We start from the raw sequence: 13690 nt of genomic DNA on the forward strand, positions 1-13690 counted from the left end.
TCTGAAACCTTAAAGACTGGCCCACCCGGGGAACAGCATCACGTTTCAGCTCTCCTGCACTCAGCCTATGGTGATTTTGTTCCCATCGGAAGCCTCAGGCTCTCCCATGTTGGCCTGTGAAGTTTTACAACAGGCACAGAGTGACAAGTGTTCAGGTGGGCATGCTGGAGTGACTATTTGGTTGCCATGTACTAACTACAATCTATATTTTTAAAAGGTTTATGTTCATTAATATTTGCTGGCTCTAAGATGTTTAGGAGATTATGTTTGTTATCTTTCATGACAATAAGCACACAGGGACAACACCGGAGGCTGACAGCAGTTTATACTCTCTGCCCCCGGAGAGATGAGACAGTGCCCCTCAAAGTGGGGTGCGTGAACACATCACAGTGGCAAGAAGCACCGCATGGCGAGAGTCAGAAGAGCAAAATAAGATCTTAGACGCCCTCTCCCTTCCCCCTCGGCAGCTCGGCCCCCTCACCCCCCTCACGCCTCAGGAAGGAAGCTCTCCCTAGTGACAGATGGAGATGAGAGTTTTTTATTCAATTTGTGAAGGACAGTTTAAAAACAAAATGTTAGTAACACTCTTAGACATCGGTTTGTTCATTTGACATTTTCTGTGTTCACCAATTTTTATTACAAAAATCAGAAAAGTAAAAATTCATTACAATATTTGCACAGTGTAACCACTAGTTGCCTAAACAAAAGCTAATTTCTATAAAATCATAAACTTAATGCAGTCTTATTCAGAGTGATACAAAATTCTCTCAGTTGACAGGATATACATAGTGGTATATATGTTAAAGCAGAAAACCCCAAAAAACAAAAACAAGGAGAAAAGAAAATATGTCAAAATAGTCAGTTAAATAGTTTGATGTGACAGTTCCTACAAATAGTAACTTCCACTACATATAAAGGAAACTACCTGTGGTAAAAATTCTAGAGACAAAGTAGTAAGTGTGGCATAAAACCCCAGTAAATCAGCAGTCGGTCCCGGGCTGTGCGTCCTCAGTGAGACCAGGGCAGCGAGCGGAGAAAGGGCCGACATTCAAACCCCCGCACAGTGTGTGTGTCTACAAGCTAGACCCGCCCACGCAGGTTGCCAAGTTTCGGTGAGAAAACTTTGGAAAAGACCAGCATCCTTTGCTTCATACGAATCACTGCGGGAAACCTCTGTGAGGCTGCACCTTGCATAGGAAATAGCTGTCCTGACATAAATTCTAAAAGCCATCTTTTCAAAATTACACCTGCGTGCAGAGTTTTTACCGGGCAACTCGTTTACTGCCTCTGATCTGTTCATCAGAAATAATTTAATTGACATAAGGAAAAATGGCAATTTATGGGTGACAATATTCTAGAGAAAACACTGAGACCGGCAGCAGAAGGGCCGAATCCCACGAGCGCACCCCGCAAGAGGCTCCCGCGTGCTCCGTACGCCTGCGGCGCGCACAGGACCCGCGAGGACCTCGTCCAGCGCCCACTTCCTCCCAAAGCCTGAGCCGTGAACAAGGGCTCAGGCCTCGGCTCTCCTTCAAGCTGGTGCTATGCGAATATTCCGGGCTGGTTCCTGGGGACGGGTGCTGCGCCCAGACAGCGCCGGGCCGCCCGGCCTTAGGAGCCGTGGTAAAGGTGCATGGAGCCCAGGACGGCCGTGTCGTACCGCTCCTGCACCGTCACGGACCTGGAATGCTCTAGCACACTGTTAAGCTCGGGGATGCTCTCGGCAGTGTCCCCGAAGCCGTGGTAATGTCCATAGTGCAAATTCTCCCCCACGTCTTCCACCCAGGAAGGCCTACTGGCTATGCAGCTACTTGGGCTCCCATTGAGGTGCAGCGAGCCGCACATGTCAGAGCCAGTGCTCGCCGCCTTTCCTGGCACCGCGGGCCCATCCGCACCGGGGGAAGCCTGGCTACTCGGAAACGGCTGTCCTGGGCCTAACACACTAACTCCATTAGATCCTGTTAAGCACTGGTCATTCCTGCTTTCCATCCCATTGAGCTGTGTCGTGGAGGGGAAGTCCAAATGTCCACTGACGACACATCCATTTGTCAATGTGTTCGATACGGAGCTACTGTTTTTCATATCTGCATTAAGAAATACACCTGTCACCAAAATTCAGAACCAGACGGGAGAAAATATAAAACGCTTCATTGCGGCTACAATTATTTAACTTCCTGCTTTTCCTTTTAAACAAACCAGTTCCTTTTCCAAAGCGAAACTATGCATACATAGATTTAAAAATAAAACACACACAAAAAGTAGCATTTGCCTGGAAAGACAGGAAGCATTCATGAATTTCAATAGCAGTGGGGAGCCAAATAAAACCTTTAGCTGACAAATATAGTGCATGAAAAATGCCAACAGTGCTGAGAAACTGTCAAAAAACTGTTCTCATTTGAGGATTACTTTCAGAGAGCAGTTTCTAAAATCACCCCTGAAAAAGTACATCAAAACTAAATGTAAAGTTCTCCACAAAGAGCTGAAGTGACAGAAAACTTCCAGCTCTCAAAGGGAAAAAGAAAGCGGTGGGGGAGGCAGGGGAGGTCAGGCAGCTCGGGCGCTAGGCGCCGGGGACGCTCGGTCCACACTGCGCCCGGCAGGAGCTGCGAGCAGCGGGGCCCCCGCACGCTGTACGTGCCGACGGCACAGTCCTCGGCTTCTTCCGAGTTCTGCAGTGACAACGCCTGCGGCGTCCAAGGCTTCAGCTTTAAAAAGCACTGGTGGTGGAAAAGGGCTGATGGTTTAATCTACACAGACCGACACCCATTAGGAGGAGGATGTCTTACGGGGGAAACTCAACCACGTAACACTCGAGCACGCGGGAACAGGCGATTACAAGGTACTCCTCTGTAAGATGAAACCGAACGATCAGCATTCATGCTCACAGGAATTCACAGAACAGTACAGAGAATGATCTGAGACTATGTCCTGCTTGGTCATATTAAATTTTATCTCGAAGTTCTGCGCTACTGAAGCAAAGCAGGACACCAAATGCAGGAGCGCCGTGTCCAGAGTCGCTAGGCTGGGGACCCAATTCTGCACGTCCGTGTGCGCGGCCCCAGCCCTCCCACTTACCAGCTCCCCACCTAACACATCAGTTTGCACTAGGACACAGGTTTCTGTGTGTCCTGAATCCTTCCTGCTGACAAAAATTCATGACCTGTTCAAGAACAAAAACATCTTCTAAACATTCTATTAATCACCCATTTTCTCTCAATTTAAGTGACAATTGTAGTTTAATAGCTGCTATAAATTCTTCAGAGGATAAAGGATTTTTTTTTCAAATTAAATGACAGCTTTTCTATTGAGTTAAAACTCAAGGCTAGAGAACAAGTGTTAAGAACTAAACATGAAGTAAAATAGAGTTATTCCCAGGTAAATTTTTCTTTTTTTTCAAAAATCAAACAAACAACTTTTTCCAAGTGCCAAAACTCGCATGATGGCAACCATGACAGCTATTACGAGCGACTGGTATATCGTCTGTCTGTTGTTAAAGTCGGAAATCCCATTTTCAGGTGAACAAACGGGGCCTCACACACCGAGTTGGCGGGACCCCCAGCAGCACCCCCTGGGTGACTGGGGCAGCCGCAGGCCCACAGCGCAGCCTGTGCGCGGGCCTCCCCAGGGCTGCCCCTTACTCGGCCCCGGGCTGCCCTCCAGGGCCACGCTTCCTCTCACCCATCCGCCCTTCTGCTGCGAGCCATCTCCCGCGGCGGTGAGCTGTTTGCTCGGTCACACGGGGTCACGACGGAAAGGGCGGAAACTGCGCCTGCTTCTCGGCGCCGGTCACAGGGCCTGAGACATCGGCCAGCCTTTGCGATGTTATGTTCAAGACTGGTATTAAATTTGACCTGAAAACCCGGGGAATTAATGTTTGAAGATTAAAGAGTGATTACTTCAGCCTTTAAAAAGCACGAAGCAATGCCATTTTTAAAAGAAAGCTGGCTTTGAGTTTCATTATTTATCTTTAGTCAAGGTCTTTAAATGTTATTATTCAATGAGAATTTCCCCTGGAAAATCTACCCATTTCACTTAATTATTTGACAAAAAGGTGACTAAGGTGACCCCACCCACAACTTGGCAGCTCCTAGAGATGTACACATTTTCCTTTCCTTTTAGAGAATAGAAATGAATTTTTCATATACATCTAGAAAACCAAATATGTGATCTTTTATCCCCAGTGAAGAATTTAGCATAAAGACATAATAATAAAACTTTTTAAAAACCAGGATCTATTTCTAAATATATTAACAAGAGAACAGCCACCAAAATAGAGGAACAGTAGGAAAAAAGCATCAACTAAATGGCTAAATCTTTACATATTCTACATGCTAAGAGAAACTGAGGCTTTTTTTGCCTTTTAAAAATTGAAAATGACTTATCAACTTGTTTACCATCTTAAAAATGTTAGCATAGAAGACGTGTTTTGTGAGACACGGTGTTCAGCATGTTACCACACTTAGAGCAAATGCTGCAGAGACCAGAGCAGCCGCGTGTCCCCCGTGATCCCACGCTGGCGTGACTGACCGTGAGTCAAACCACATTTACTAGTTCTCAGGGTTACTGCTTGGAAGTTACTACCAACAGATGTTCGTCCGGTATCTTCACCCAAAAGTCACATGAGAAAACCTCACTAAAATTAAACAAGGTACCATCAGCAAAAGCTTCCAATCAGTGGGAAGATTACACTTAGATTTTTCATATCTACAGAACACACCAAAACCACTGGTTCTTACACCTATAAACTTGCCCGAGATAGGCAAATTATAGCGTAACATTTTTTTAAAACGCTGGACAACCAAGTGCAAAAATCATTTGAGAGCAACTTGTTAGAAATAATATGCATACTGATTCTTGCAACGACATGGGGTCTGCATTGCTGAAACAGTATATATTTCTATTTCTTTTGGTCCAGCAGAACCACCCTCCTGCTGTTTGGTGTCTTCGACCATTGGGCTGTCGCTGCAGCTAACAGGAAACTGTCCACTCCCACCTGTTACAGCCGCAAACTCTCTGTCCACGAGCATTCTGTCAGCATCGTCTTCAGCCTCGCCATTCGCTAGGGACACACAGCAACCCGAGCTGTGAGCTGCACAGGAAATGAAGGCAGTTTTAGATACCCTGTACATACAAGATGGCTTTGAGACAAATGCTTCTCATCTTTTCATGAAGGCACAGAATGGTCCAAACCGTTCAATAATTTAATCACCTACTAACAATACTGGAGAAACTGACTTTTCCACAATAGAAATACTTCCTGGGGTGTACAGTTTCAATTAAAAGTCATGGAATTTCAGAAACCTATTCTAGATTCACGTGATGGCATGAATTCTCACTTAAGGCTGTTACCTGGACATGAAGCAGTCATGCAATCCAGAGGCATTTCTAAATACGTTTGTAAATTCAGCATATTCTATGCCTGAAAATATCCCTTCAGTTGTTTTTCACAAAGAAATGTTAACATAACTCTTGAATAACAACAAAAACCATTAATATAATCTTTGAATTAAAAAAAACTCACTACTCTCAATAACAGAAAATAAAAGCCAAGACTCAAAACAGGCCTGTCAGTAATGTCCTGGTGGGCACAGACCCTGTTCAGCAAGATACAAAACTGGAAATAAAAAAAACTTTCCGAGTCTTTGCTCTAAGATATTTGGAGCTGAAGCTATATATGTACATTTCTTACATTATCATTCTGTCTGTTAGAGAAAAGTAATGTGCGTTTAATTGCAAGTATTATATACACTATGCAGAAAATTTCTCCCTGCAAACTCTAGGAATCTGCTTCCTAGAAGGGGCCTGTATGGATTTTTGATGTATGACTTTTCTAGTCTTATTAAGCATGTTGTTACAAAAACAAAAGCACGTTTATGCCTCGCTTTTATTCCATTACCACAACACGAATGCATCCCATCAACCAAGTTCAAAGAATCTTTAAGGCTGAACAGTGACCCACTTTGCATGACCATATTAAAATTCATCCACCACCGGATTCTCAGCTACCTTCTGGGGTGGCTCAGTTTTCTTTCCTAGCAGGAATACTGTAATTAACATCCTTATAAACAACACCTTTGTGTGAATTTCTGGTTCTTTAGCAGATGAATAACTAGAATTATTTCTGGGTCAAAGGATATAAACAAGTAACAGCTTCCAAAGCTAAATATATCTTTCAAATACATTTAGTAACAGAGACTTGAACTTTGTGGCTTTAATTACTTCTAATTTTAGAGGCACAAGTCATTTCCAACATAGGAATGAACACCAGTTCTAGATTATTCCCCAAACTGTTGAAACCAAAGATTATCAACTACAATCTTAATGGAAAAGAAACAAATTCTGAAGGATTACTTTGACAGAAATAGAAAGTGCTTTCTGCAGTTGGGAAAAACAGAAGTCTGCACAGGTGTTAAGCCAAAAAAGCATTCTACGACCGAGAGCCTTAAAACCCAGCATTAAGCTGTGGACTTTAGTCTTTGTACTCAAATACTTTGCTTATTACGCCCCCACAGGCACCCCTATCAGGGACGGGCAAGGTTCTACCTTCACTTTGAAACAAGGCATTTTCTAGAAACCAGGGGTAAACAGGCATTTTTTAAAAGGCGGTGGGAGGCTGGGGAGGCACGTTCTAGGCACGTTTGACAAAATCTAATCTTGATTCCGGGAGCTCTGAGCCAGGCGTTGTGCAGGTGGGAACAGCAGACATGGGTCAGGATGCATTCCTTCCCTCCTCCAAAGCCTCATGAACCACTCAGGCCGTTGGAAGGGAACCGGTGCAGGCGATTGTGGCAAAAGCAGTCTTTGTAGAAAAGAAAGTAGGGCTTCCCTGGGGTACAGCACAGCTAAGCATCCATACTCCTAGCATGGGGTTCTGCGTTGGAATTCCGGGGCCAGTGTTCTTCGGATGTCTTAGGTTGTGTCCTTCCAGATCTCTCCGAACAGGTTAAAGGAAAAAACCTCGACAGAGGTCAAGAAAAAGCTGCGTAAAGCAGGGCCTTACCGAGCGAAACCCACTCTGGCCGGAGTCCCCAGCAGCAGAAGCCGAAGCGCGATTCCCGGCGCCGCCCCCGACGCACAGCGGACAGGGCGGCACAGCCGGGGGTGAAGGGCTCGGGGACGCCCAATGGCACGTAGGCTGCTGGGGACTCGGTTCTAAGGCAAAAACGAACCCCGTAGACACCTAGCAGCTTAGTAGGGGCTGCACCCGGAAGTGGTCCCGTTTAGCATATGTCTCACGTTAACGAATTTCAATCAATAAAGGACAGAAACGGTGCAGACCAAAGGCTTGCCTGCCAAAGCTTCTCAACGTGGGAAGCATATGCTAATGCAGAGAACCAGGAATTTAATTATCTTTGACAGAAACGCAATCTTCATGGAATTGTTGCCATAAACTCTCTGAAAGATTATTAGCCCCTTGGCTGAAATCTAGCTGCTCCAGAACTTTGGGTAATTCTATTTCATATGGTCTTATTTCTAGAACCCATAAGCAGAAAGTGCTTTAAACCAGATAGGAGTCATTAAAGTTGCAATTACTCATGTTTTAAAGCTGTATTTTACAAACGACGAAATAATAGTTCTCTTCGAAATTTAACATTGGATTGGATTTGACCTCACTCCCACACCTATGTACCACAACCAACAGAAGTACTTCAAAACTTCACGCTGCGCCTGAGAAAGGCAGCCTGCAGACATTTCAGGATGTCTTCCGAAGTTACCAGTTTTGACTTGTTTTAGAAAACAAGCATTTGCTCTTCCCATCGACTTCCACCGTTAAAAGGAAGTATTATGGAGCATTTTGTAAAGTGTCCTTGCCTTTTACTTTGCCAAAGCCAGGTAGGTATTCGTTGAGAAGATTCTCATACATGTATTTATGAGCAGAAAGCCACTTAGGACTGGCTCAGAATAAACACAACTTTCTTCCACAGGTGGTGTCATGGCCAGGTGTGACCATAGCCCAGAAACACGAAGCCTGAATTTCGAATTCCATCTCAATTCCGGAGTTGAGTAAGAAATCCTAAAGCCAGTTTTCAGCCAGATTCTAAAACTACATAAACTATTTTAAGACCAAGCAGTTTTAAAACATGGGAAAGGTCTTTAGCTTTTAAAAGCCGTAAGTGATCTGCTGCATTACAGAAACTCCACCCTCAAGCTTCTTTCTAACTGGCTATGTCAGGCTGGGAAGATGCACTCGTACGTACAACTCGTACTCAACTCATACTGACATGCACATGGACACAAAACCATATTTTAACTGCCAAGCAAGCACATATAAAAACATATCCAGGGATTATGAAATATGCCGTTATCAGGCTTACTTTTAAAGGGGGAAATTCCTTAGTAGGCTAGAACCAATCTACATGGTCACATACTTAAGATGTAAGTGCTCCAGTTGAAGCATTAGCCCCCCAGACACGCCCCATACAGAACATAGTCTAATGTGCAAGTATCACCCAGGAGTTCCATGATGGATTTAAGTGTAATGAAGTCATGACAGCATCCTTTCCTCTGTGCCTCTGTAAGGTGCCAGCATGGGAGCCCCAGATGCTGACCCCCAACCTTTATGGGGCAGTGGCTAGCAAGTCCCAGGACCCATCACACTGTGGTTTTCCTACTGAACTGGGAACTCAGTGGGGAAGCTGACAGTTGCCCATTAAAGGTGCCATCAAGTAAATGTTTTCTTGGTGGTTTTCCAGTTTTTAAAATTTATTCATTGTTCTACTATAGAGCACAACTTATCAAAATGCTTTTACAGAAAGGTCCTGTTAAAATCAAAACAGCATCCAGGACTAAAACGAGTTCTACTACGTGACGTCTCTTAAGACTGACTCTGCCACGCCACTCACTGCAGCAGACCAGAGGGCATCTAAGGGCAGAGCAGCAACATCTGCAGACACTTAAGGACTTCTTGAGGTCTTGTTAAAACATGGGAGGTGTTCTGCAGATCACATGCGAGGCCCTACGCGGTTCATTCCTGTCACAGCAACTACAGTGGGCTGAGACAGACACATACCTACTGAGTTTTGAACCCAAGACAACAGGAACAGTGGAAATTCCAGAAACTGCACAGTCCTGAAGGGTCAGACTAAGGTGCTATGTATTTAGGATTAAGACAAAAAAACTATCTGAACAGAATTAGGTGCATTCTCTCACTTTAGTCAACCTTGTGTTTTGAGTAATAAACTAACACGTCATTGAATACCTCCATTCACCTTTCCCCCCAGTTTAAGCCTGACTAACACAATTTAGAACAGGAAGTGGATATTCTTTAAATTCATTCTGGGAAAAGTATGCTGAGAAACTTCTCACTGCTCATTTTAAACCGAGTCATGTTTCCTGTAAGGTGTTTTTATATTAAATACACATTACGTATGAGTCTAAGATAAACATACCTATTTGATTAAAACCGTTATCAATGGAACACCTGAGACCTGGCATCACCTGGGCCTCGTCTGGGGCAGTGGGCTCCTGATGACCAGCACCCTAGGTCAGTCTGGGTCTCACACTGCCCCTTCCCCCACCCGACTCTGGAGCTGCATCCTAAACAAATGTTCTCTCCTGCATGGGGCTGGCATTCTTTCCTAACCAGCAGCAGGGGTAATTTGGTATGTTTGCAAGGCCTACATGCATGAATAATTGTATTGAGTGCTATTCCTGAAGACTAACTAGGAATGCTAACCAACCTGATTTTTACAGAGCAGCTGAGCTACAGTCCACCTGTCATTGTCTTGAGCAAATGGTTGATAAATGGGGAAAAAAATCCACCAAACCCCTTTATATACTGATGTGTCATTGTACCATCCTAAATGAGCAAAATTACATGTTGGGGAAAATACTACTCCAAAATAGTTTTCATCAAATTAACCAAATAACTGGATTTTATTTCACCTTGAGTTTGTGCCCACATTTATCACGGCTGTTTTCTGATTACAGTGAATTTTCACACTACAACTTGCTTCCAAAGGATAGTTTACATTCAAGCAACACAGAAAAGGCCAGGGCATTATTATTCCTTTAAGTTCTACATTAAATATAATTTCTGAGAGAAAGTAACACCAGTCACCTTAACAGATTTGAAAACAGCTTACTGAAAGCAAGGGAGAGCGACTTTCTGTGGAGTGGGGTTGGTAACTTTTGGACTCATGGTTCCAAGGTTAAAAATGTGAGTGAATTTTAGAGGACCCATTGAAGAGCTGGCTTAGCCAGGAAAACTCCTGAATTGCTTTTATGAATATAAATCTTACACTAAAGACATCAATATGTGTAATTCTTAAATTAAGTCTTCTAAAATGCACATGAGATTATTCAAAGTATTATTTTATTATGGGTATGTTCCATGAGGGGTAAAAGAAAAACCTCTTTACTCTGGCATAAGACCCAAATTTTATCTACAAAATAAGTAACTCAGAAAAAGCAAAAACTTTTAAGCTCACACATTTAAATAGCAAAACAAACCAAGATGGCCACAAACTAAATGAAAACAACCTAAAGTGACATAGCTTGAAACTGCATACTGAAAAAAAAAAAAAAAAGTCAAACAGATTTGACTATATAGCTACTGAAGACAATAACTTCATCTGGAAAATTCAGTTTGGGGAAAAAAAAAAACCCTTGTTTTCATAATTGAGAATTACTGCCTTAACATTGCACTCACGCGAGTATGTAAGGTCAAAAAAACCTTTCCCCAAAAAGAAAAAAGCGGCAAGACAGGGAGGGCCCGACAGGATATACTGGCACAAACCCCGCCGAGTGACACGCGGGCCAGGCCGCAGAAGCTCCGCCCCCTCAAGAGCTGGAGTCGGGAGCCGAGGTGGCTCATCATTTCGGTGGTGCACCAGGTGGCCGTGCTCTGGAGGAGCGGCTGTGAAGCGGCGCACCTGGCCGCTTCATGTGCACAGGGCTCCCCAGTTTGCTTAGTTATCACCTATGAGCTAAACACACACTGGGCCCGGACCACGTTCTCTGCCTGGGATTCCTCAGGAGGAGACAGAGGAAGTGGCACACGGAGAGCTGCGTGGGGAGTTTCATGCGCAAAATGTGACTCTCAAAGCCTGGCCAACCAAAATGAATGCTTGCCTGGAGAAGGCGGGGAAAACAAAAACACCCTGAACATCTGCATGATTCTGCAAATGTGTATGGTAGCAAAGTTTAGGAAACTTATGCTCAAGTTACAGGAATTCTTAGAAAGGTTTTCAGGGTAAACAATGAACAGTGGCCAATTCAACTGACCTTAAAACCTCAGACTAGTTTTAAAAGCTCCTCAGGTACATTCCTGAGTCTTCATTAAAATGTTAAGTGACATCTTGTTTATAATACTAAACAAAACTTAAGGCTTATCCTACAAACTAACACATGTCCATGGACACAGAAACAATTCTTGCAGGAGGACATAAGGCAGATAACATTCATCATCCCAAGATATTAACCAGGCATTAAAAAATTTTTTTAATGGATGCTCTTTAAAGGGCTTTTACAATAAGTTGGAACAGAACATGGCACAAATCAATGACAATGCTGAATGGACAACACTTCACCAGTAAAAAAAACACTGCTTTTGAAATTTAGACCTACCTCCATGTTATGCTTATGGTTACTATAGTGTCTTTCTAGAAACCATTAGGCCCGTAATTTACAGAAGTTATGAATTAATTACATTTGTCTATACATTCATTTCCACAAAAAGGTCACATCCTCACAAGTTTTTGTAGTGAACAGGAGTTTTAAAGTTGTGAAGCAGGTGATAGTTTTATGAACTTTGTAGGTTATTGTTGGGATATGTTAAGAGGCACAGGATCAGAGAAAGGATAACACTGGCCCACATCAAATTTAAAGCAGACCCTCTAGCCATTCATATGAGATACAGATTTTTTTAACCAAAAGGCAGATCTTTGCATTTGTCCTCAGCAAACCTTACCCTAGTTTAGAATCTCAATGTGATTCCTTCCCAGTCTTCTCTAAGCTTCCCTTTCTGTGTAAGTTGGTTAGATATTGCTGCCAAGCTATTCATTTCTCTTCTAAGGTATTTCATATACAGATACATGTTTTGGTTTGTTTTTTCCCTAGAAGGGAGATTTTTCAGCCTAGAGTAAGTATGTTTATTTGCAAACTTCAAGAACTGACTAAAGCAAAATAGGCGGAACACTTAAGACTAAAATAACTTACCTTGGAGACTTCAGTCCTCAGCATCACACTTAGCCCAGATGTTGCAGTGACACACACACCACGCCACGGGGCAGGGAGACAGGCCGAGGCCGAATCACAGTGAGCGTGGCACGGCATACATCCGCGTTCCCAGATGGGAAACGCTTTGCTACCAGACCAACAATTGTACTTAAGCTCAGTAACATTCCCAGGAAACAAAAAAATCAGGCAGTGGCAGATTTCTTTAATAGTTATATTTTCAAACAGGTACAACAAACAAGAAAAATTTCCTAATTCATGATAGTAAAACCTGGAGGTGCTGGAAGTTCTATACCCATTGAGCTGTCAACACTGGCCTCTATGGCTTTCCCCCTGTTAAACAGCCCATCTTCAAAGTGGCAACTTGAGAAAAGCCACCACCATCCTAGCACCAGAACCCTACCGCTGCAGCCCCCCCCTCAAGCAAGGGCCTCCTCCCGAAGGCACCCAGCCACGGAAAAGCAGACACAGGAAAGAAACGACACAGAGCACTCCTTCCCACCCAGAGGTCTCACCTTCGGTTCTAGCTTTCTTTACTCCAAAGGGCTCCGAATCTTCCAAGCATCTCTTGCGATTTGTTCCCACACTAATAGGAAATATATTCTGATGGCCTCCATTCAAGGTGCCATTATTATAGAAACTGTTCAGATGACAATTCTGGAGGCTCAACAGAAACTGGGTACATTCTTGGAAACCCTGGGTTTGAGCAATGTCTGCTGCCGTCAGGCCACTGGCATTTCTCAGGCTGTATGACACAAAAACACTGAATTACATCCATTAGCATTTTCACCCGGGCTCTGTTCCTGCCGAGCTGACTGTCTATCTGCCAGTTTAGTCATGAAAGTGCTCACTCACAGCAAGTCCTCATTACAGAGCACACACCCTAGCTGTGTAACTAATTTCTCTCTTATGCACATTTGATTACTAGGCAAGATTTGGGAGATAGTAATTTAAAAATCAATATAAATTTTTTAAAAGGCATCTTCCTATTTTACTTCTCCAAATCATTTTTTACGTTAGTCTGAAGAACCTAAATTTAAGCCAACTTCAGACTTAACCTGAAACTGAATCGTCTTATCTGCACTTAACTTTAACAACCCACTCCTTTAGCTTGAGTAAAATCATAGCAAACAAACACGTACTGAAATTGTCCATGGCATTCTGACAGTCGGCTTCCTAGAAAGCTTACCAACAAGCCAGATTTACGCTAACGTGACACTGAAAGTGGAAGCTAGAAGGATGTCCTGACATTGAAATAATTTATCACCAGACTGGAGATCTGGAAAGCTGAGTTTTTTGTGTTTTCTGTTCTTTCTGGCCTTGTTTAGGAAAACATGCAGGAGATCACACTCTGGAGTCTAGAGCATGAGGGGCTGTCTCCCGTGAAAAGCCTTCTGATACTGTCCTAGGAGCCCTCCCCCTGGGCTGAGTTCTGCCGCTGAGAGGGACCAGCAGCACCTCACACTAGTGACACGGACACGGAAAGGTCAGATGCCTTCCATACCAGCTAAGA

General features: G+C 43.6%; 1 protein-coding gene across 1 annotated transcript in view; it reads right to left on the reverse strand.

Annotated features, from left to right (window-relative positions):
* Positions 1–522: 522 nt before the first annotated feature.
* ANKRD10 (ankyrin repeat domain 10) overlaps positions 523–13690 on the reverse strand; it is a 32649-nt gene continuing 19481 nt past the window's right edge. Inside the window, exons 4-6 of the mRNA XM_036893871.2 lie at positions 12693–12922; positions 4994–5089; positions 523–2084 (exon numbers count right to left, since the gene is read on the reverse strand). Coding sequence (XP_036749766.2) covers positions 1612–2084; positions 4994–5089; positions 12693–12922 — 799 coding nt within the window. The 3' untranslated portion in view covers positions 523–1611. The remainder of the gene's footprint in view (positions 2085–4993; positions 5090–12692; positions 12923–13690) is intronic.

This window comes from Manis pentadactyla, chromosome 17 (assembly GCF_030020395.1).
Source record: "Manis pentadactyla isolate mManPen7 chromosome 17, mManPen7.hap1, whole genome shotgun sequence".
Classification (NCBI taxonomy): Eukaryota; Metazoa; Chordata; class Mammalia; order Pholidota; family Manidae; genus Manis; species Manis pentadactyla.